The sequence below is a fragment of the Conger conger genome, chromosome 4 (genome assembly GCF_963514075.1).
Source record: "Conger conger chromosome 4, fConCon1.1, whole genome shotgun sequence".
Lineage (NCBI taxonomy): Eukaryota > Metazoa > Chordata > Actinopteri > Anguilliformes > Congridae > Conger > Conger conger.
The window spans coordinates 46,861,438-46,885,616 of NC_083763.1; the positions used below are offsets into that span (position 1 = coordinate 46,861,438).

Here is a 24,179-nt window from a genome sequence, read left to right on the forward strand (position 1 = left end):
TCCGAAGGAAGCGCTTTTGGCTCAGAAAAAAGCATTGAAATCTAACAGCCAAGACAGCAAACTGAAGCTGAATTTGTGCCGCGTGCAGTGTGCAGTCATACGCTGATGAAAATATATAGTCGACGGTTTAGTTTCCACACACGTCGATGCACGTACTGAGCGCAGTCATTATACTGTAACTATCGAGAAATTCAAGTGAAACAGTTCCTCCGTTTCATCGGCTTGAATTTGTTCCCGTGCTCCAGGGAAAAGCAAATGAACTGACCTGACACGCAGAGCATAAAAACAGGCTGTCTGCCATCTCACATGAGAACGTGCAGTGCATTTAGAAGCGGTTTTACCGCGCCAACCTGTAGAAATATTTAGAAAATATGGATATTTTATTACCACGTGCCACTATTGTGAGTCACATTCTAAACAGCACAGCTTGCGTCAAAACTGGACTCATCTGAGTCCTGATTTGTACCGTTTGTACAACCTGTACCTTTTTATAAGAATAACACAACACAAATTATAACAGAAATATTTTTTCCTCTCCTCGTACAGATGACATTTTTTGACACTTGACCCACTGACTGAGGCTGACTTTACTCACTCTGGCATTTTTCTAGAATTGAATCATCCTACCCAAGCACCCAGACCTATCTTTCAAAGAGGGAAGTTCTCAGAACCAGACAGATACTGCATGTTCTACAACGGTTCTTCAAATATAAATGAGGATAGGAGGGGAATCAGAGGTCACTATATTCTGTGTCCTGAAAAGCAAGAGATATCCACTGAAATGGTGTTATAACAAAACAAATACGAATACAACGCAACAATGTTTCATTGAGATCCCCAATAATAGGATTTATTCAAAGTTGGGAGTCAGGCAGAAAACCTCCTTGAAGAAGTCAGACGATGTGGCCGATCGCTGGAAAAAGCTAGTGGGCTAGCGAGAAGCGCATCGGGCATTAAACATGGCGAAGACACCCCCATCCCCCCTACGCCGCATTAGTGCAGCCGTGTGGAAACGCTAGGAAAGAAGTGACCTACTTTGTTACGTAACCAGTTGTGGCGGGATGGTGAATGTTTTGTTAGTACACTTGGGTTTTGTCGCCATTAAGAGGATTAAGAAGAGCGGGGTCAGTCGTCCGTGTGGTGGGCAGTGCCGGTTGACCTCAGCCTGGGTCAATCTGACGAGCGTCCCCCTCTGTTCTCCCCTCCCGCTACGATGAGGCCTGCATTTTAATGCGAGTGGCAGGGCCGGGGAGAATGCAAGACGAGCATCCATTTGCCTAATTAAAGAGTGTGTGTTTGTGTGTGTGTGTGTGTGTGTGTGTGTGTGTGTGTGTATACGCGTGTTGTCTGCAACTGGAAACAGCGACACCTACCAAGGAAGGCCCCGCTCCAAGCATGACTTAAGAATTATATTCCCCGCACACGTACCTCATAATTACCATGTCTGATTATGCGCATTGTATTATCTTGCATAATTGCAGCTTGCGCACCACAATGCACACCCCGTGTATTGCACATTTTTTATTGCCTGCATTGTGTCAGTCATGCTGTCATATTGCTCTGTATTATCCATGCATGTCTAGACCTACTATATGTACAAAGTCAAACTCATTGTAGAGACTCTACATGTATGTATTTGGTGTCACTCCTCTGGGGGAGTCCCATAATCTATTGTCAGTTTTTTTCACCTGTCTGTATCTTGAGCCCCTTGTTGTATTTTGCACTTTAATCTCTGGCTTTTGAATTTGTATTTGTTTCTGTACTGTAGTTCTGACCTTATTACTGATAGACTTGGGTCTTGTGTACTAGACATTCATGGCTTCACAACCAATCCTATGTGAATTGTACCACAAATTATCCAACCTGTTCTATTTGTTCTACGACCTTGGTATTCACTTTTTTGTTGACTCGCTTTGGATAAATAAATAAAATTGTCTGATAAATAAAATGTAATGTAATGTATGAAGTGATTCTGATTCTGGGTCAGCTTAGGGCCGGCTCTGGTTCGCCGGATGGCAAGAACATACCAAGCCGCTGAGGGAACTCGTAGAACAGTGTGTGAGAACATTGAGAACGTACCGAGCCGCTGAGAGAACCCGTAGAACAGTGTGTGAGAACATTGAGAACGTACCGAGCCGCTGAGAGAACCCGTAGAACAGTGAGTGAGAACATTGAGAATGTACCGAGCCGCTGAGAGAACCCGTAGGACAGTGAGTGAGAACATTGAGAACGTACCGAGCCGCTGAGAGAACCCGTAGAACAGTGAGTGAGAACATTGAGAACGTACCGAGCCGCTGAGAGAACCCGTAGGACAGTGAGTGAGAACAGTGAGAACGTACCGAGCCGCTGAGAGAACCCGTAGGACAGTGAGTGAGAACAGTGAGAATGTACCGAGCCGCTGAGAGAACTCGTAGAACTTCTTCAGCTTCCCCACGAGTGGCACCACCGCGCCCCAGGCCTTCTCCTGTAGACCCTCATCGCTGGGGTTCTGGATCGCCTGCCGAGGGAAGGGCAGGTCAATAATGCAGAACAAAGGTGCGAGTGACAGAACACCATATATTAAGCAATATTTACATTAGTATTATGTTTAATATCTGCTACAAATGTTTGTGTTTGTTTGGTTTTTTCCTTGCTGTTTTTTTTCTCCTTTTCTTATATTTTATAAAATGCATACGTTTATAATTTCGGGGCGGACTCTTATAAGATATCCATTCCCGCATATGTACAATGTTATCCTTTTATGTTCTTGTATGTTTTTGTTTTTTTGTGCAAATAATTCAAATTAAACCAAATCAATACGATGTATGAACATTTCTTTCACAAAAGCCGTGCGTCACACCTTCACGTCTATTTGTCATATAATTGTGACTCACAGTCTAAGATACATAAGCTGGCAGATTTACATTTGTCCTTTACACATCTTTTCTTTAAGGCCACTTTAATTAGAATAATCTATCTCCGTGCTTTTCAGTCCATCGCACATGGTGTGTTCAGAAAAGAAATCATAACAAAGATTTCCTTTATATTTCCTTAAACTAAACATATATAGAGTAAAAATGAAATCACAAAAGCAAATGGACCTACATTGAACTCACTACATTACCAATACCCATAAAGCATAGGTTCCCATGGATTCTTCAGTAGCCCAAATATACATGTATTTTGCCATTCACTGAACAAAATGGCGGAGGTGATTTTTGGGGCCGTACCTCTCGGATCTCCTCTCCTGCCCCCTTGTAGTCCTGCAGGTTGTCCAGGATCCCCCGGGCGTCCTTCAGCACCACGTTCACCTGGTCCCACACCTCCCTCTCTGGCTCCGTGGGCTGTGCATCTAAAGATGGGCAGGAACCCGTTAAACTGGGTTAAACTCAGCCCGGTACGCTCCGTAGGCTATGCTAGGTTAAAGGAAAACACCAACATTTTTGGAAGTATACCTCTTTTCTAACTTACCCAGACTTAGACATTTTCATTTTCAATTTTGTGCATTCACTGGCTCAATTTACCATAACGTGTTAGCTTAGCATAAAGACTTGAAGCCTATAGGAGTCTGGGTAAGTGCGAAAAAAATCATAATTCCCAAAATGTTGGTGTTTTCTTTTAAGCTATGCTCATGCTAGGCTTGGCTATGATGGTGGAGCTACAGCTGGCTATACGTATAGGTGAGTGTAGCAATACAGGGCTCTCTGTAGTGTCACGGTGTGCTCAAGCAAAATATCAAAATGAATTGTGAGTGTGGAGGTGCTAGGTGGCTGGGTAAACAAAGGTGGGTTATACTCAGCTTGCTGCAGTCATAAATACTTGAGGAGAGGAGAAATAAGTCTCTCAACACTCGTTCTGCTGTTGCCCATGTGGCAGTCTCCATTAGCCAATGTGGAAACTTTGACCCTCCGTCCCTTTGAGAAAAGATCTGTGCTAGACCGTGCCTGGTTTCAACCTCTTAAGGCTGCTGATTTAAATCCAATTTCAAAGGCAGTTTAACATTTCCCGGTTTGATTGAGTGCTCAGTTTGTTTAATGAAATGAGGGGATTTAAGCAGCGAGGATTGCAAAAAGGCTCTTTGATGCCTTGCTCAGGAGAAGACTTTGTTGAATCGTTAAGATTAGGAAAGGCTATATTAAAAGGTGGCCCTGCGTTGCGATTCAGGTCTTTCCGTGATTCATGATATCGGAGAGGGTACAGGGCCGTCGAGAAGCGAAGAGTGTTATGTCTGCGTTTCTTCTCCCATCCCTCAATTATGAAAAAGGCAGCCATGAGGAGTAGAAGGCAGCTATCTACAGGCCATGGCATATTTTCCAGGACGGACTAATACCCCCCCTGCCACCCACTCTCCGAACCCTCTCCTGAATGCAGAGCTCCTGGCTGCTGCTCGGGTGTAGGTTACGGGGCTGAGCAGACGGGCTGCACAGCTGATGTATGAAGGTGCGGCTCCGGCTTCTCTCTGCGCTATTCCAGACAAGCCCCACGGCCACAGCGAGGGAGAGCGGGGAGGGTCTCGGGTACTGCTGCGTGCAGTCAAGCTTGCCGCTGGCCGATGTCCTGGCTGTGAGTGTGTGAGTGAGTGTGTGTGTGTTTTTATCTGTGTTTATCTGTGCGTGTGTTTATCTGTGTGTGTGTGCATTTGTGTGTGTGTGTGCGTGCATGCGTGTGTTCATGTGGGTGTGCATTTGTGTGCGTGTTTTTTCAGTATGCGTCTGTGTGTGTTAGTCTATCCATCGTATTATATAGTTGAATGAGGGAGATGATCTGAAGATGAATATGATATATTTTTGTGGCACAGTTGCAGATCTATCCAGGATTCAGGGTGTATGTGTGTGTGCGTGCGTGTGCCTGTTTATCTGCCTGTGTCTGTGTGTATTTCAGTGTGTGTCTGTGCGTTAGTCTATCCATTGTATTATATAGTTGAATGAGGGAGATGATCTAAAGATTAATTATATATTTTTGTGGCCTTTGCAGATCTATCCAGGAGTCATGGAGCTTGTGTGTGTGTGTGTGTGTGCGTGCATGCATATGTTTGAGTCTGTCTTTGACTTCATGTTGCACACTATTTTCACTTGTGTGAAAGGTACACTGGTAAATAAGCCTGAATATACATTTGGAATAATTTAAAGCCTACTTAAAAATTCACTACACATTTCAGTATTAAAACACAACTGGGAGGACGGCTGAAGTATTAGATAATTTTTGAAAACTAACAGATTATCGCATGTATGCATGATATTTCACACTTGGGATACACCAGCTTTTCATGGTCAGTACTTTTATCAAACATTATTGTCCGACTATGACCAGACATTAAAATAAAGATCATTAAAAAAATGTTGCATATGCTGCGGAGAAATTAGATGAATAATAATAATAAAATATTTATTTCTGGAATGTTCCATTAAATCCACACAGGATAATGTGCATTGTCCTCAGTTTACTCCACTGCTTCATACTTTTTTCTTGTTAAAAGTTAAAAGTGGTTAAAACTAACATGTCGATTCCAGAAAACCATTTTAAGGCCAAAATCAGCTAAATACATGTCATTTCCCTATACAAACCAAAGAAAAAGCAGCACTCTCAATATAAATTGTTCCTGAATTATTTTGTTATTTTGTGAACTTTACTTCCATAAATGAGTGTTACCCTCTAATTATTGATACTGAAGAAAACACATCAAATTTTCCACATGAAGCATTACAAAAAATATTTCTGTCAGAATATGCAGTGTGTAATGGCACAGTGTTGAGTACGAGCAGACACACTGTGTGGAAAATGTGGATGGGTCAGGCGGGATGCAGCCTGGAGGACTAAGATGGCAGCATAAACCCAGCAATAGTCCCCACAACCCCTGTCATGCACATCCGGCATGATCAGATTTTCAGACAAACTGTGGAAGAGGCAATAGATATGCTCAGCTACAGGACCGCAGCTCAAAGGATTCTGGGAGCTGAGGTGCGTGAGTTACACTGGCTGTGTATGTGGGGCACAGTTGGTTTGGGGAGGGCCTTGGAAATAATGAAGAAACATAAAAAATAATACATAAAAAAACATAAATCTTACTTTCAAAATCAAGGAAAAAGTTGGGTCCCTGCTCAAGGTCTGTGCAAGTCAATACTTTCAGAAGGTTCCCCATATTAAGGTACCTGTGAAGACGAGAGAAAAAGAATCGAGGTTCAATACAAATTCGTATGAAAATGAGAAACATTAAACATCGATTGCGTGCTTGGGGATGCAGCGATAGATCGATGGAAGAGTGGGGGACAAGAGGCCGAGGGGGAGGGAAGGGGGTCGTATCCGGCGACCCTCACTGTTTCCGCCCTGCGCCCGTATCGGCCCCCCGTATCAGCCCTCCACCAACCGGGCCCTACCCAGATGCGTAAACTGCAGGCGCGGTGTGGTTTTCCTGTCAGGGGCCCAGCTCGCCAGATGTCCTCAACGTCTCGAGAGGTTGCCCCAACCCCCCCACCCCCTCAAATTCACAGCGGTGACTAGTTTACTGGAATCTCACTCCCTTTATTAAGAAATCCAACTGAGCGTGGCTTTTTTTTTTTTTTTTTAAGCTTTTTTTGTTTCTCAATTCCCAGCTGATAACTTTTTTTTAAAAATATGTTGTATGAAAATACACTGGAGTGCCAAACGCAGCCAGCGGCTGAAGTGTAATTAGCGGCTCGGGCCCCCGTCGCATTCGACAGAGGCCGCGCCCGTGCCTCCGGAATATTCCGGTGCCGTGACGAAAAAAGAGAAGGCTTTGAAGCCTTCTCTTGTCGTGGTCAGCTCTACGCTCCGCATATCCCCCTCACGAGGCCCTGCTTTATTAACCTACAGGAGCAAAACAAATAGCAGACAAATGCTAGGCGAAATGAGGAGGGGGGAGGGTCAGCTCCGAAACGACCAACAGTCTGCAGGCAGGAACCTTCAGGTGCTTCATCTCCTTCACCTAAAAATACCTGACCTACTACAGCAGTCCTCTGCAGGTGGCCCGGCTTCAACTTTCTCTTTGGCTTTTGATTTTTCTTCTCTCCAGCCGGGATTTTTGAAGCCCTCGGCCTCTTCCCCGCACCGCCCAAGCCTCGTTAAAAGACTGCGGAGCCTCCGTCTGGCAGGTTTCATGCCGCAAGCTCCCCGTCTTCAAAGGCGCGAAAAGGTGCGGCTCGGTTAGGACGGGGGAGGCAACAGCTCCGCCTTCACGTGTCGACATCAAAGCGCATTTCGGCGTGGGTGAGAAGAAGGAAGATGGATTTCCATTCGGAAGGTGGGCTCGGCACACTAGGTGTGACGTTTCCCTCGGAAGATGTATGTGCAAGACAGGCTCTGTAAGTAGAGTCCGTTAGCAAGAGCCGCCTTGCTTGTTCATACAAAAAAGGTCTGGCAGGATTCAGGGAAGACTTTCATCTTTAACCGTAGGTTCTTGAGAGTCCATTATACTAATAATTAATTATTTAAAAATAAGCAATTAAATAGATTTCCTCTAGGCTTGGTAGGCCGCAGTGGGAGCTGGTCCATAAATGTACTCTGATGTTGGCAAAACATACAGATATTAATCAAAAATCGTGTCAAAATATTTGTTCTGCGCTCAGTACCTGTGTTAGAGGAGAACTGATACTTTACTCTAATGTAAGAAAGCGAAAACTCTCGTGAGCAAAAGCACACAACAAAAATGCGATGGTATATGCATACAAACATGCAAGCTAAAATGATGAACTGAAATTAGGCCCATTGAATTTATCTACAGCTGTCAATGAAAGGCTAATTGTTTCCATGTGCATTCCATCATGTACAAACGATTTACCAAGACTGTTTGAGGCACTGAGAGACAATAGACAACACACAATCGTCAGAACTTTACAGACACCTTCATTCAGGCAAATGACATAGTTTACACCTGCTTATGCATATTCATCTTTCTACACATCCGGGGGTATTTATTTACTGGGGTATTTCTGCTGAAGAATAAAGCGCCTTGTTGAAGAGTACAATTACCCTATAATTATCCAAACCTTCAAACGTGTTTACAGGTTCTCTTCCATCACATTTCCAGCCTATCATCTTGCTGCAAATTTCACGTTTTCAGAGCATTCCTCCTTTGTGTGCGCGACCACGGAAACCGGACTCCTCTCCAGGTGTAACGCAGTGAAAAGACGCAGGGTTCTCTATGATGACTGGGTGAACACGGAACAACCTGGGGTACTTCAATGTCATTAAAGCCATCGACTGTTTTCTGACAGGGCGGGGATTTACAAACACACACAGTCCGAGGATTGATTGCATAGCCCACTTCTTTGAAAAGAAATGAGAGACTCACCATACATCAAGCTGAACAACATTCTCCACAATGGACAGTTATTGAAACCTCTGCCTTCAAGACAAATGAAGCCATTGATTTGATTTAAACATATTAATAATGCATTTACTGTTCATAATTATGGATTATCACTCAGTTCACAGTTTCAGCCTGTGCTGGCTGTGAAATCCCTGTGGGCTAGTTTACATTGGCCTAATTATGTAATTGTATAACATTTACTGTTTAATTAATTCAAAGCATATTAATGTATTCATTAATTTCATAACATGCTGTTCGATGTTTAACAAGTAATCACTCGCCCGAGTGCAAATTTAATATTCACCAAAGACAGGACACATAAGGTACAATGATTTATGCCCTTTGGAATCAATAACTACCGAGTATAGCTTTGAAAGGCTCAACCTTATTATTATTATTCAAATTCATTGGCATAGCCCATTGAAACTTCTGGATAGGAATATTTTGTAAACATTACCTAAGCAGTTACTAAAATGCATCTGTTTTTTCAATTGCACAGTTATTCTACTGTTATTTTAAAGTTTCTGGAGTAATTGTGATTGCTAAGAGCAACTGGAACTGTTAAAATGAGTCGACTCTATGAGACAGAAGTGTAAGCAGGGCCAAATACATTTAACTGGAATCTAAACTCATGAGGTTCAGAAAAAACTGTGACTTGGACTAATCTAGTATTGAGGGGATTTGAGCCAACAGCGTTCATAGCCAATACTGTGAATGATATAGCATGAACATCCCTCTCCTACCAGAAATGACATGATTGGTTTCCTCATTAACAGGCTCAAAGCAAGACAGCAGTCTACACCAAATGATATGCTAATACATTCTGAACATCGTAATTAAGTTCAAATTCACTTTATTCATTCATAAAAACAAGCTACTAGTTCATTTCAGAAAAGCCATGTGAAGTGAAGAGATAAAAACCTCCTAAGAGAAGAATACATTTACCACTGTGAATGTGTTTTTAATAGCCTATATTTTTTTTGAAAAATTATACTTTGAGGTGTTGCCTAAACACAAAAACATGGTATACATATGCATGCATTTTTACTAGATGTTTTATCAGGGGGACTAAGAAAATTAAAAATGGCAACACAAGGAAAACACTGACTTCATTGCATGACATTGCCTCCTATGGCAAAATTCTTTATCTAATATGGAAAGACCACACCAATATGCTTTGAGAGGAAAGTGGTTTCCTGACCCAGGAAATAAACATTCCAGGACAATACGTTACCCAGACAATCAATGCGTGTGAACCTGATAGCATGAAGTAAAGGGAGGGGTGTTATTCTTGGTAAAAGACAAGGGAGGTAGTGGTTGTTGAAGGGGGGTGTGGGGGGTGGGGGGTGGGGGGTGAGACATGGTATCTCTCATCAGGTGTAAGAGGCCTGTGTGGATTGTAGGCGCCCAACACAGCATGCAAACTGGTTATGATACCTGGAAAAACCTGAAACCCCATTAACTCGAGAGCACAAGAATACGTGGAAACTGCTCTTTCAAGTTGGCGCCTCTCACGGGGTTCAGCAGGGAGCCGGTTGCTTATCTGCACTTTTTCATGGGAGAAGGGGCCTTTGTGGCCACATGCTAGAAGCTGCTGCCTTGGGAGAAAAGCTTCTCTCAAAACAGCGCGACTGCAGCCTGAAGTATATCGACCTGGCAAGTGTCCAACAGATGCCTATCTGTAAAGGTTCCCGTGTGAAGACACACCTGTAATAAAGGTGTACGGGGCAATTGCACACTCGCTTGGAAACCAGATTACACTGACGGCAAAGGAGTATTTTTGAATCTGGAGGTAGAAAGGGGGGGAAATTGCAGCCTTCTGATGGAGGCTGAACACAAACCTTTTTTCATGTTTAACAAAGCGGGTTTACATAGGAATAGATGTCCAACTTAAAGAAAATAAAGGTACAGTTTGAAGACATTTCCTAAACGTACCCGGAAAGACAAAACAAATATTGCCTACTTTAAGGAAACAATACACAAATACACAGGGAATGAGATATGGAAACCCTCCCTCCCTGACTGATGGTACGAAAAATTGCACCACTCCCTACCTGCACCAAAGACCAAAGACCTTTAGCTTTGACATGACATTACATTACAAAGCATTTAGCAGATGCTCTTATCCAGAGCACTGAAGTGAAGATCGAACACAGGAACAAGTGTGACCCTAGAGGACAGTACGGTTCTGAGTCCAAGCGTGACCATACAGATACAATTAGAATCCTTGAAGACTACATCAACTTACGAACTAGCATACCACGGTTGGCAGCTAGAATACCCTGAGTACAACAATACAATATCTCTTACAATACAACAATTTGACATGTATAGGACTCTCCCGAAGGCACATGTAAACCATTTAAACATTAGTACAAAGCATATGTTTAAACCATAGCATAAAACACTAGTACTGTAAATATGTATATTCAAACATTTGGACTTTAAATACTATTTGCATAATGTATTTTTCTGCACTTTTTTGTGACTTGAAACCACATTTATAGTAAAATGCTGTATATGCATAATTTACATATCATGTCTCATTAATATATCCTCATGCTTTTAATCTGAATTCATAATACATTTTCCCAGTTGATCGGGTTTCAAAATCATGAAGTCTTGCACAAGCATACATTTCACAACTGCTGTGGTGTTGTGGTTCACTGGAACTGAGAAAGCAGTTACTACAGCAAGCACATTGTGAATATTCTCAAAAAGTATTAGCCAAATTGAAAGTACAATGTCAAACTACTTCGTTTTTTTCTGGGTTTTTTTCTTTTCTTTCTAACAATGGCAATGGCTTCTTCCGTTTCTGGTTTCCCATCTCTGCAGCATGAGAACATACAGTAGACCCCAGAATTATTGGCAAAAGAAAAAAGGCTGCATATAATAAGACAACACAGACAATAATCTATGTTATTTTCAAACATAGGGGAAAACTAGATACTTAAAATACTTCATTAAATTTTTCATGTTTCAATGTTTTTTATGAAGGAATAAAACATTTTTTCTGAAAGTCATAGGTGTCAAAATGATAATGAACTCATAATAATTACTGTAAATAAAATCAAACAAAGTGAAATAGGCAATAAACCTTTACTTCATTTAGTTTAATTAGAGCATAACAAGCATGCAAAATCTCTTTGTCATCCATCAGCATGGGAAAAGCCAAATAACCATCTGGCCATAGGTAGCTTGTCTAGCAGGTCAATGACGTACACCAAAATCCATGGTTAAGTGAAACCCATCCATTTTCTGCAATGGCCATCTCAGTCTCCAGACATGAATCCCATCAAAACCCAAAAACCTGTTGTATAAACTGGAGGGGATATTCATGATTCTGAAAGGTTCTGCATGGGGGAAATGTGTTCTGTAAACGTATCACAAATTATAGAAAAAGACTCACGGCTGTCATCTTTGCCAGGGGTGTTTGCACAAAGTATTCAACCAGGGGTGCCAATAACTGTGAAACCAGTTTTTTTGGGAAATACCCTTTTCAAAGGAAAAAATTATTGCCCATGAAAACAGGTAAACAGGTTTCACTTTGGTCGATTCCACTTAATCATTAATAATGCACACTACTTTACACATGCTAGAAAATAAAGCTTGACAATGTCACAAACAAGAATTTTTTAATTCACGGTAATTTTTGGGCATATTCATCAACGGTGCCAATAATTCTGGAGACCACTGTACATACAGTTTCTGCTTTATGAAGTGAACGTGACTGAGCCTAAAAATAACCTAAGGGCACACTGACAGAAGGACCAGCTGAGGCTGGAAAAGGGGTCAGTCAGAGAATGACCTTTCACCCTGCTCCTGCTGATAACTCTGGTGCAATCACCTTGTTTCCTACACTGGCTCAGCTGTAGGAAAGCTTGGTGAGTGGAAAACCTGTACCATATGAAGTCAGATATAGGTCATATTCCCATGTTGTGTAATTCAAACTGACGTGCTGGATAGATACCTTGCTAGAGTACTGTGTCACTCGGGAACTGGGCAAGGCTCATCGTACTGCACACAAAACTATGGTCAGAGTTCAGAGGCAGACTGTTGTAACTCGATTTATTGAGGATATTTCCCGTAGTTTCAGAAGTTTGACAACCTCCAGCCTTTCGAACGGCAGGTATAGGAGCACTTGAGGCATTGTGGTCAAAAAGCAAGAAACTTGTATAGTGACGATATGCCCTCAGAGTGTCAGAAAGTCAGTTTAATCGTATTTTCAGTCGGAACCATTTCCTAGGAAAATAGAAGGGAAAAGTACTGGTGAAACATAAAGACTGGTGTTTTTGCCATCTGTCCATATGTACAGCCTCTGGAAACATAAAGTTGCCGGGCAAGCTGCTTTCGAGTTACCGGAAGCGTACTTCCTTTCTTTTAGACAACGGGCCCCCAAATGCCCCTGTGCCAGCCACTGTAAAACCGGCTGGTCGTCAGAAAGTGCAGTAAGCATCTAAAATATCCTATATTGCACATTAAAAAAAACTGCCAGGGCTAATGAAAAAAAAAATACAATAAAAGAGAAAGAACATAAAGAACCCTGAGAAAGTGAACTGTCCCTTTAATGGACCGATATTAACCGATAATAGAACGGAATCTGTGCTAGAGTACGTTGTCTGTGAGATTCACCTTAAAAGGAATCAAAATCAATCCCGATGAAATAGACAAGCATATTTCTCAAAACGCAGCGCATTCACGGCTGTGAATTGATATAAAACAGGAATATTGTAGGACACTGGCATTCAGGATTAAGCTCGAAGCGACATACTGAGAAAGCAGGCGCATTGGACTGTGTACTGTATTTGGATGGCTAATGTTTTGTTTGCGTTTTAAACGATGTACATTATGTATCTATGTCTGACTGTTTTTAACGAGCTGCACTAAGACAAATTCCTCTCAACTCTGTTCATATGGCAATAAAGTATTGTACTGTCTTATATTTTATCTCTATTTTGAGTGCTTTCCCTTTGGCTGAAAGAGGTCATTAGTACCCTTGTCCATGTCCTCTGGCCTGGGCATTCTGAATTCCAGGTGCAGCTCAAAACACAAGAGACCGACCATGTCCACATGCGCTAACACAACCACGTCCACATGCGCTAACACAACCACGTCCGCATGCGCTAACACAACCACGTCCGCATGCGCTAACACAACCACGTCCGCATGCGCTAACACAACCACGTCCACATGCGCTAACACAACCACGTCCGCATGCGCTAACACAACCACGTCCACATGCGCTAACACAACCATGTCCACATGCGCTAACACAACCTCGTCCGTATGCGCTAACACAACCACGTCCACATGCGCTAACACAACTACATCCACATGCGCTAACACAACCACGTCCGCATGCGCTAACACAACCACGTCCACATGCGCTAACACAACCACGTCCACATGCGCTAACACAACCATGTCCACATGCGCTAACACAACCACGTCCGCATGCGCTAACACAACCACGTCCACATGCGCTAACACAACCATGTCCACATGCGCTAACACAACCACGTCCGCATGCGCTAACACAACCACGTCCGCATGCGCTAACACAACCACGTCCGCATGCGCTAACACAACCACGTCCACATGCGCTAACACAACCACGTCCACATGCGCTAACACAACCACGTCCGCATGTGCTAACACAACCACGTCCGCATGCGCTAACACAACCACGTCCGCATGCGCTAACACAACCACGTCCACATGCGCTAACACAACCACGTCCGCATGCGCTAACACAACCTCGTCCGCATGTGCTAACACAACCACGTCCACATGCGCTAACACAACCACGTCCGCATGCGCTAACACAACCTCGTCCGTATGCGCTAACACAACCACGTCCGCATGCGCTAACACAAACTCAGTGTTTCCCAAACTTTTTTCTGATGCGACCCCAAATTAATGTCCACAAATTTACGTGATCCCAACTTCCCACCCACACACACCTTGTGCCTAACAACACCCTTTACCATTGACTATTGGCTGTGACTATACAGGTACATCTCAAAAAATTTGAATATTGTGGAAAACGATAATTAAATTCAAAAAGTGAAACTTTCATATATTCTAGATTCATTACACATAAAGGAAAATATTTCAAGCCTTTTTAAGCCTGTTTTAATCATGATGATTACGGCTTACAGCTCATGAAAATCCAAAATCCAGTATCTCAAAATATTCTAAAATTACATACGACCAATCAAAAAAAGAACAAAAATGTCTGACCTCCTAGAATACATGAAAGTTTCACTTTTTGAATTAAATTAGGGAAAAAAAATAACTTTTTCACAATATTCACATCTTTTGAGATGCACCTGTATATACCATGACTATATACTGTCCTGAGGCACAATTTAGGAACCGCTAACGCTAACACTAACTGACCACATTTGATCAGGGGATGCCCCCTTGACTGAGCACAGTCGGTGTCAGCTGTGATCGATATGGAGGAGGGGGGGCCTTCGGCCTTCAGTAGGTAAGCTAATCGCTACCCCCCCTCCCCCCCACACACACTACACGCTACCGGGGCAACGCAATTTGTCTACCAGCCAATACGCTGATCGACAGGTTGACAGCGCAGGCGAGAGCGTTTCCCTGGTCCTCTGCTGCCACCTCCCTGGCTAGCGCTGAGCTGATCTGGAGGTTCGGCGAATCCAGCGCTACCGGCCTCGTCCCCCCCCCCCCCCCCCACGTCCCCCTAACCCCCCTCCCGACCCCCCCAGACCTGCCGGTTTAATTAGCAGCCCTAGGTCGTTCGGAGGAGAGGGATTGCTGCAATCTGATGCAGCGCCCAGTGTCGTAACCACGGCCCGAGGTCCCGCAATCTGGGCCGGCCGTTTCAGCAACCTCACCTTATGTCATCTAACCTTTCGGAAGGGCGGCTTTACGGCAAGCTTTCTTAGTTTCTGTCAAATATGACTGACCCAAAAAAACAGACAATACGCCCGAGAAGCCAAATTAGACAGCCATACTCCATACAGACATACGTTTTCCCCCACACATAACTTTTGAAATTGCCTGACTAAATATTTTATAACTATTTACCGATGCCTCTATTAAATTTTCATATTGTATTTTACTACAACTGTACATACATTTGCGATTTAGAAGCAGCTTGTTTTTTTTTTGTTTTTTCACTTGGCTTATTTCTTACTTTTCTACCCCCAGGGAGAGTAAAATCTATAACAGCATAATAATAAAAAAATGTAGCAGCAGGAGATTCTGTCCTACCCAGCATGCATGCAGTTACTGCTGCTGTGGTATGTATGCCAATGAAAAAGGTTCATGTGCACAGTGAGAAACATTAACCCTTTAATGACATCACAAATTATGTGACCATTATATTCCCTATATAATATATTATATTATATTTCTGGTGTAATAATCACTACTGGCAATTGAAACAACAGTTCTAGAACACTGACTTAGAATGTTGAAAAAAGCATTCCAATAACCCGCTCTTTAAAACTCTGAAGAGTAGTTCATTGGAACATTTGTTCAAAATTCTACGCCAGTGTTCTAGAACTCCAGTGCTTTCAATTACCAGTAGTGATTATTACATCACCATTGGAATGTTTATTAAGAACATTCTAATCACATCTGCAACCATTTCACCTTAAAGGGTTAAAGGGACAAAACACCCCTTCAAAATTAATTCTAATAACCCGCTCTTTAACCCTCTGAAGAGTAGTTCATTGGAATGTTTGTTCAAAATTCTACGCCAGTGTTCTAGAACTCCATTGCTTCCAACCACCAGTAGTGATTATTACATCAGCATTGGAATGTTTAGTTAAGAACATTCTAATCACATTTGTGACCATTACACGCCTTAAAGAGACAAAACTCTTTAACTGTGGAGGAAACAGGAGAAGAACAGGAGAGCGGCAGTGATTCTCCTCCACAGTTCTGCGACAGTTCAGCTCTCAGCGGAGATGTCCAGCACTAGGACGGAGGGCTTGTTTTTTTGCTTGGCACCCCTTCGCTCGGCTCGAGCGCAAGTGAAGCCGGCGTGTGTATCCGCGAGGCTGGGGAGAGCTGGATTCTACTACAACCTGGCTGTGCCGCTCTCCCATTGGCTGGGCCCCGCTCCCCCCGGCCCTCCGCTGTATCCATGGAGTCAAAAAAAGCTGATGCCAATTGAAAACAAACCGGCAGCCAATCGCAGGGCGGCTTTGGGGGAGGAGAGGGCAGATAGTAGTGAGACTTTAAAGAGCATGAATAAATGAATAGGAATGGAGTAATGCACCAAAAACGGGCTTCTGGAAAAAAAAACAGCTGGAGAGAAATCTAAAAATAAAGTGGGCTCGGTTCTCAAATTCAAAACCGTAGAAAAGGTTTGTCAATGTTTCCCTGCCTTTTTTGCGTTCATCCAAACATTTAATCATCCGGATATGATAGAAAAAAAATATCACTGAGCGCCCAACGTGGTTGGCATTTAAGAAAAATGTTTTAAAGGTTTGTTTTGACATGAAAAATTAATGCTATGATTAAATCGATGGTTCTAAATGGTAATGTAGACTCGATATTAAAGGAAATTCGATAGCATCGGCGGTAAAGGTTTCTGTGCCACGCCCAGTTGACATTTTGCAGTGGAGAGGAGAGAGGGGAGCGGGGAGGGGGGCTTTGAGAAATGCACACAGGTCACATACGCTCACGCCCCTTTTCGAAACGCCCAAACAGCCCACGGTGTCAGGCCGGCCCGCCGTTCCCAAAATCCGGAAAACGAGTACGCGGCCGGGTGGGATGCCAGGGGCGGGCAGCAAGGGCCGATCCGTTTCGGGATTTCGTGGCAACTTCCGCTCTTAATTACTTATAATAAGTAATTACTTACTTAATTTGCTCAACCACATCCAAATCTGGTATGTGTTTATAGAGCGGTCAGAAAACTAAAAGTAAGGTAAGCGGTTGGAACAAAAACCGGCGCGTGGAGTTGTGCACCGGTTGTGCAGATGCACTCCGTTAGGGTGCTACAGCGCGCAAACCCAGGGTAAAAACACCCCTCCCCTCCGTTTAGAAGGGCAGGGCGAAGGCGAACCTCAGATTTGGCGCAGTAGCTGAGATTCTGCCAGCTGCAGAGGAGGCAGGCAGCTTTAAACTTGACCTACATTGGTCCGGTGACACGCCACATCGCGTTAGCCCGCTCGGGTGGCCAGGGGCCCGGCGGAGCCCACTTGACGCTGCCTCGTTCGGACAGGGAAAGAACGGGGGGTGCGCTTCCGAAAACCGGGGCCTCGCACGAAGGCCCCCCCCTCCACCGGCCCCCTCGTCCTTCCCCGCCTCAGTATAGCCCGTCTTTAAGCGGACAGAGATGAGGCCCGGGTTTGGGAACCGCAGAGAGGGGCAGCTACGGCTATCTGCGATCACTTCGGTCCACGTTCGCTCTGCATCTCCGGCCCCCCCCCCAGCTCCTTGGCCCCCCTTCCCCCCACCACCTCGAGGTGAACAGTAATAAATGCGTTGTTCAGCCCTGACGCCGAATTAGGGCGGAGAATGCGGGCGATCCGCGCTTCAAGCACATGCCTGTACTACGGTGAACCGCGGAAAGGGCTCAATTTATTTTCATTAATTCTATCCCGGCTTATTATTATGGATTTTCTATTAAGTGAATGCTCCGTGAGTCAAAATTTCAGGTCCTTGATTACTCTTATTGACAGTGTTGCATAGATAAAAAGGATCTGGTTTTGAAAATGAGGGACACGCTACTAAATTTAGGCTTTACGATGAATTTACGCCCATTTGTTTAGCATCGCGAAGGACAGCAGTGCAGAACAAAAAGATGCTCTCTGTGCTCTCTGCATACACTGTGAGATGTGCGTTAATTATACAGTGATATATGGACCAATTCTGAATGGGAGGGGTGTATTGATCCACATGAAGCGCATCTACAATCCAAATTCTCTGACCCTGCCTGCAGCAGGACGTGGGTGGGAACACGCGATTTCCGAAGCGGCTCAAATCTGGTTTCTCTTTGCTTTCCATTAGTGAAAGTTCTGGGCAACTGCCAGTTCTGATGACCGCTGACATTGTTGCATGTTTAAAAAAGGACTACATATGTGATTAAGTCGGATGAACGTGTGCAGAACCTGATGCGTCAGAAATGGGGCTCTGGAAGCTTCCTCAAAAGTGAGTCTTGTTGCGGGATTTAGGGGCCTCCTTAAAAAAACTGCATTAGAGGCAGGGGTAAAGGGCGCATACGAGAGAGAGAGTGAGTGAGGGAGAGAGAGATAGAGTGAGAGAGAGAGATAGAGAGTGAGGGAGAGATAGAGTGAGAGTGAGTGAGGGAGTGATAGGGTGAGAGAGTGAGGAAGAGAAAGACAGAGAGAATGAGGGAGAGAGTGTGAGGGAGAGATAGTGAGAGTGAGTGAGGAAGAGATAGAGTGAGAGTGAGTGAGGGAGAGATAGAGTGAGAGAGTGAGGGAGAGAAAGACAGAAAATGAGGGAGAGAGTGCGAGGGAGAGAGAGAGACAGAGTGAGGGAGAGATAGAATGAGAGTGAGTGAGGGAGAGATAGAGTGAGAGACAACGAGGGAGAGAAAGACAGAGAGAGTGAGGGAGATACAGAAAGAGAGAGGTGAGAAAGAGGGGGAAAGAAAGAGAAAGAGAGGAAAAGAGAAAGAGGGAATGGGGAAAGAGAGCAAGGGAAAGCGATGGAGAGGGAGGGAGGGAGGGATTTGAGGTCACAGAGAAGGCACGGTCTCTCTTAGCCCCCGAGCTCTGTGCCAGCGTTCAGCTTCGGTGGGCACCCTGCCCCTCCGGGTTCTGCAGCCCCACCCCCTCCCCATACCCCACATTCTAACAGCAGGAGCACGGTCTCCCCCGTGGGGGAGAGGGACTGTAACCTCTTCCTCCATTTAGCCCTCTCCTGAGAAGATTTCCCCCAAACAACACAGCGGCTTTGCTGTATATCCCTCTCATTCTCCGTGTCACGGTTATTTTACTCAATGGTCTGGCCCAGTTGTGCGGTTTCTTGTCGTTATTTATTAATGGCAGGACATTGGAAAAAGCAACTATTGTGTTTCAACGGCTGCAATGGATGCTCATTAACGGTACGCAGATGACGTACCGTATGATGTATCATATAGCAGATGAGGGTGGTGTAATGTATTTGATTCTGTGAATTCTTCGATTATTGCAGCGTTAAGCAGTTATGCGCTTTGGATGGAGTATGCAGGTTTTTCGTTACAACCTATCACTACATCAGGAGATTTCACTAACGTTTCAAGAGCACGCTTTCAACCAGAGAGGAAGAAATGAGCTGGTGTAGTGATCAGTTGGAATTAAAAACCTGCGTACTCTTGGCCCTCCAGGCACATGACTGGGCACCCCCAGACATATTAACACCTTCTTAACACAAAATCTGTATTATTACGGCTAAGTACTCTGTGCTTTGACACGTTGTGACCGCAGGGGATGGATTGTCAGTGTCGGCCACTAGGGCCACAAGCTGGGGTCACTGTACCACGCCGTCCCATGGCGCACGGGTAACCACGGCGACACCGCCGAGGACTCCTGGATGCTTCCGTGGGCCGCAACGCCTCTGGCCACTACGATACGCAGCGTTTACTCAAGCAACCTTTTCCTTCTAGATGATTCCCTGGTTCTAACACTCTGCACTCGGTACAATGTAGCGGAGCTGGAATATTCCGGAATAAATATCAAAGTTCATTGTAGACCAAGAAAGCTGTGAAAAACGTATGTATAAAAAAATAAATGAAATAAAATGTCATGACAAAATGGCGGATGATTTATGTGCCACACTCAGCATACGGCCATTTAGCTAAATCTCAGTTTGGGCAGGGCTTTTGGACAGCATGCTGTGATGCAGTAAAAAAAAGGAGGGAAATAACTTGCTGTCAAGGCATCTCTCTATTTGGAATGAGTTTGGCGCCCTCTGGTGGACATGGTCGAGAGTGCAGGCAGCACCACTTTCACAAGTGCAGAGCCACACCCCTGGCTCAGGGTTGGTGAATGTTGCAATTACCCAATATATAAGTTAATAACCCTGGGGCCTGACAAAATGGTCTCTGAAGAAATATGCTACAAGTAATAAATGTTTTACATCAATGTAGACACACACATGCTATTTATGGTTGCTGGCAGTGTCGGCGGTCTGCTGGTTTAGGGTGCTGTAAAATGAGCCTTGAGGGGACCTTAATACAGAGGTGTGCAGGGTGACAGGTAGGCCACAAGGCCCAGGCACTTTACTGCTGGCTTGATGCGTTAAACCCCTACTGCTAGGATCAATTCAATTCAATTTTAATTGTACAGCAGTCTTTTCACATAAGACTGTCACAAAGACACTTTACAGAGTAACAGAGGTGCAAAAAGAAAAGGGCAAACACCAGGCCACCACCACCTAATAGCAAGAATGTGAGGTAAAAAACTAAAAGTAGGGAGAAAACTGATACATACCTTTCTGCACTCATTAACATCACTGATTTAATCCTGGATAGTTTTCCACACTCACACACAAACTTCTACAGTCTGTATAACTGAACCTTCTGAACAATTATAATGTATACTGTATACATCATCAGTGAACACTCATTCTAAGCACTACATAACATTTACAATTGGCAATTCTGTCCCGAAAGGATTTTTCCAAAATAGAAATTAGTTATTAGTAGAGTTTCAACAAAAAAACATGCCATGCGAGCTTAGCCAGGCACTGTAATAAATTTTTTTTTACAGCTCACAGGACTACAACCCCGCCGTGTGAGGACCGCTCCCTGTAAAAGAACTACATTTCCCCTCCCTGACGGCAGCATCTCTCCCTGCGCTGTCAGTGTGAAGATAGTGTCTCCGGTCTGCTCTCACTGGTGGCTGTAAATGCCAGTGCCAGTGAGGTAGAATGCGTCGTTCACATCGCGGACTGCCTCCTCGCTGTTGCCATGCCAGCAGGGCCACGCCCGCTCCCTGCTGGATGGTGGCAACCCACATCCACTCATTTCAGTGACACACTACACCGCCCAACCAAGCCCCCACATCCACTCATTTCAGTGACACACTACACCGCCCAACCAAGCCCCCACATCCACTCCTTTCAGTGACACACTACACCGCCCAACCAAGCCCCCACATCCACTCATTTCAGTGACACACTACACCGCCCAACCAAGCCCCCACATCTACTCATTTCAGTGACACACTACACCGCCCAACCAAGCCACCACATCCACTAATTTCAGTGACACACTACACCACCCAACCAAGCCCCCACATCTACTCATTTCAGTGACACACTACACCGCCCAACCAAGCCCCCACATCCACTCATTTCAGTGACACACTACACCACCCAACCAAGCCCCCACATCCACTCATTTCAGTGACACACTGCACCGCCCAACAGAGCCCAGTACAGGGCTCCGTTAAACCACAACTATGAGGCGGACCAATCGCGAATGGGAAGGGGTGTGGCTGATTCATGCCGGTGGAATGCGTATCCTGTAAGGAGAGGGACGCTTAAATCCTAAACCAGGGATGGGCAACTCAGGGATGGGAGGGTCGGTGTGTATGCAGCATTTTCCTGCCACCAGTTACCTTCAATCAGCTAATTAGCGCTATGCACCATGACTGATTGACACGTAAATTAGACCACAATAAAACCACAACAAGATAACAGAGAAATGTATCAGCTGCTGTTTATATCATGGAATGTGGCTAAAAATGACTAATTAAATTATTAAGAGCAGAAACAGATAAGACACCCCTTGCCCATCTCTGTCATAAACAGTGTGGTGATCCCTGGAAAGCAACCAGCCCAAGGTGTGCCACTGAACACAAGCAGTGGGGGATGTACTAGGGGGAAATAAACTATGCCCTCGGCTACTGTTTTTTCAAATGTTCGAAATTTCGCTGCTTTCGAGAGCCCCAGGTTTGGTAAGACTGCATACTGCAATGAGAAGCAGTTGTGAGGTCACTTCCCAGAATGCATTTCTGCGATATGTATTCTGCACAAGCTCATGTGATTTCATCATAAGTGTACGTAGTTATATACACTCTTTATAAATACGATGTAAATAGTTGTCCGAATTGAGAGTTGCTTGGAAGTTGTGAAAGGAATGCAAAAGAAACCAAATGACTTATTTATTTTTCAATTTTTAAGTACTTCCACTGTTAACTAGCCTACCAATAGCTACCCCTGAAAACCAGACAATTTTTAAAAATCAGGCCAAAATACTGTCAGGCAAATGCCCCTGGCCTGTCTAAAGCCACCATATTTATCCAACAGCCCATCTACGCTGTACTAAAGGGCTCAGGGATGCACAATGCAAGCCAAGATCGCCACCCAGTGGCTATGGCACTGACTGCATATACTACATGGAAGAGCAGTGTAACAAATATGTGCAATGATGATGTGATGACTGAAGATTATTACATCTTAAAAATAATAACCATCTACACAAACGCATATCAATATCAGTAATGAAATAAGTGTTATAATAAGCTCTTATCCAGAGCGATGTACAGTTGATTAGACTAAGCAGGAGACAATCCTCCCCTGGAGCAAAGCAGGGTTAAGGGCCTTGCTCAAGAGCCCAATGGCTGTGCGGATCTTATTGTGGTTACACTGGGATTAGAACCACCGACCTTGCGTATCCCAGTCCTGAACCTTAACCACTACGCTACAGGCCGCCCAAATTAAGCATTTAATTGGTAAATGGTAAATGGTAAATGGTTGGAATTTATATAGCACCTTTATCCAAAGCGCTGTACAATTGATGCTTCTCATTCACCCATTCATACGCACACTCGCACACCAACGGCGATTGGCTGCCATGCAAGGCGCCGACCAGCTCGTCAGGAGCATTTGGGGGTTAGGTGTCTTGCTCAGGAACACTTCGACACAGCCTGGGCGGGGGATCGAACCGGCAACCCTCCGACTGCCAGATGACTGCTCTGACTGCCTGAGCCATGCCAGACGACTGCTCTTACTGCCTGAGCCATGTCGCCCCATAATTGTAATTGTAATAATTGCATCGATTGAATGTGGAAAATAATATTTGTATCTCACATTAGCCTACGGGCATAAGCCAAGCAGGAATGATATGTATAATAGCTCCTAAGAAATATGGCAATTTTACTTAATCAGCTCAAAACAAAGATAAAGAAAAAGGTTAAATATTTGGCAGTATTACAGAAATATCAACCATTCATAAGACTACGAACTATTGATTTGTGAAACCTGCACAAATCCAGGTTTTTTCTGTTCATAGAGACAGAAGTTGATAGCTGAACAAGAAAATAATACAGTACAAGGCCTTCAAGCTGGTCAATGGTCCTCATACAGAAGGAACCAATGTTCGGGTTTCTAAAGACAAGGACATTACTGTAGTGACATTACAGGGCCATGTTAGAATCGTTAAGTTTCTGGCAATGTTACAATACACTCAGTGAGCACTTCATTAGATATTTATTAGACTTATTTTTATTATTTGTCTTCTACTGCTGTAACCTATCCACTTAGAGGTTTGAAGTTTTCTATGTTCAGAGATGCTCTTCTGCATACCGCTGTTGTAATGTGTGGTTATTCGCGTTACTGTCACCTTCCTTTCAGCTTTGACCAATCTGGCCCTTCTCCTCTGACCTCTCTCATTAACAACGCGTTTTTTTCCAGCAGAACTGCTGCTCACTGGATTTTTTGTACCATTCCAAGTCAATTAGACCACATTTCCTCCCCATTCTGACATTTGGTCTGAAAAACAGCTGAACCCCTTGACCACGTCTGCATGCTTTTATGGTTGGCTGATTAAATATTTGCATTTGTAAGTTGGTGTACAGGTCTACCTAATAAAGTGGTCACTGAGTGTAGGTTCAAAGTAATGTTAACATTACTAGACACTGACAGAGAGCTA

General features: G+C 44.2%; 1 protein-coding gene across 3 annotated transcripts in view; it reads right to left on the reverse strand.

Annotated features, from left to right (window-relative positions):
- Positions 1-24,179, reverse strand: part of fam49bb (family with sequence similarity 49 member Bb) — a 77,153-nt gene that overhangs the window by 13,541 nt on the left and 39,433 nt on the right. For 2 of the 3 annotated variants that reach the window (XM_061237665.1, XM_061237664.1), the window contains exons 4-6: positions 6,046-6,128; positions 3,210-3,331; positions 2,392-2,497 (exon numbers count right to left, since the gene is read on the reverse strand). In XM_061237665.1, the coding sequence (XP_061093649.1) occupies positions 2,392-2,497; positions 3,210-3,331; positions 6,046-6,118 (301 nt within the window). In that variant the 5' untranslated portion in view covers positions 6,119-6,128. Of the gene's footprint in view, positions 1-2,079; positions 2,103-2,391; positions 2,498-3,209; positions 3,332-6,045; positions 6,129-24,179 lie in introns of those variants that run through there. The other variant, XM_061237666.1, reaches the window with a different exon arrangement.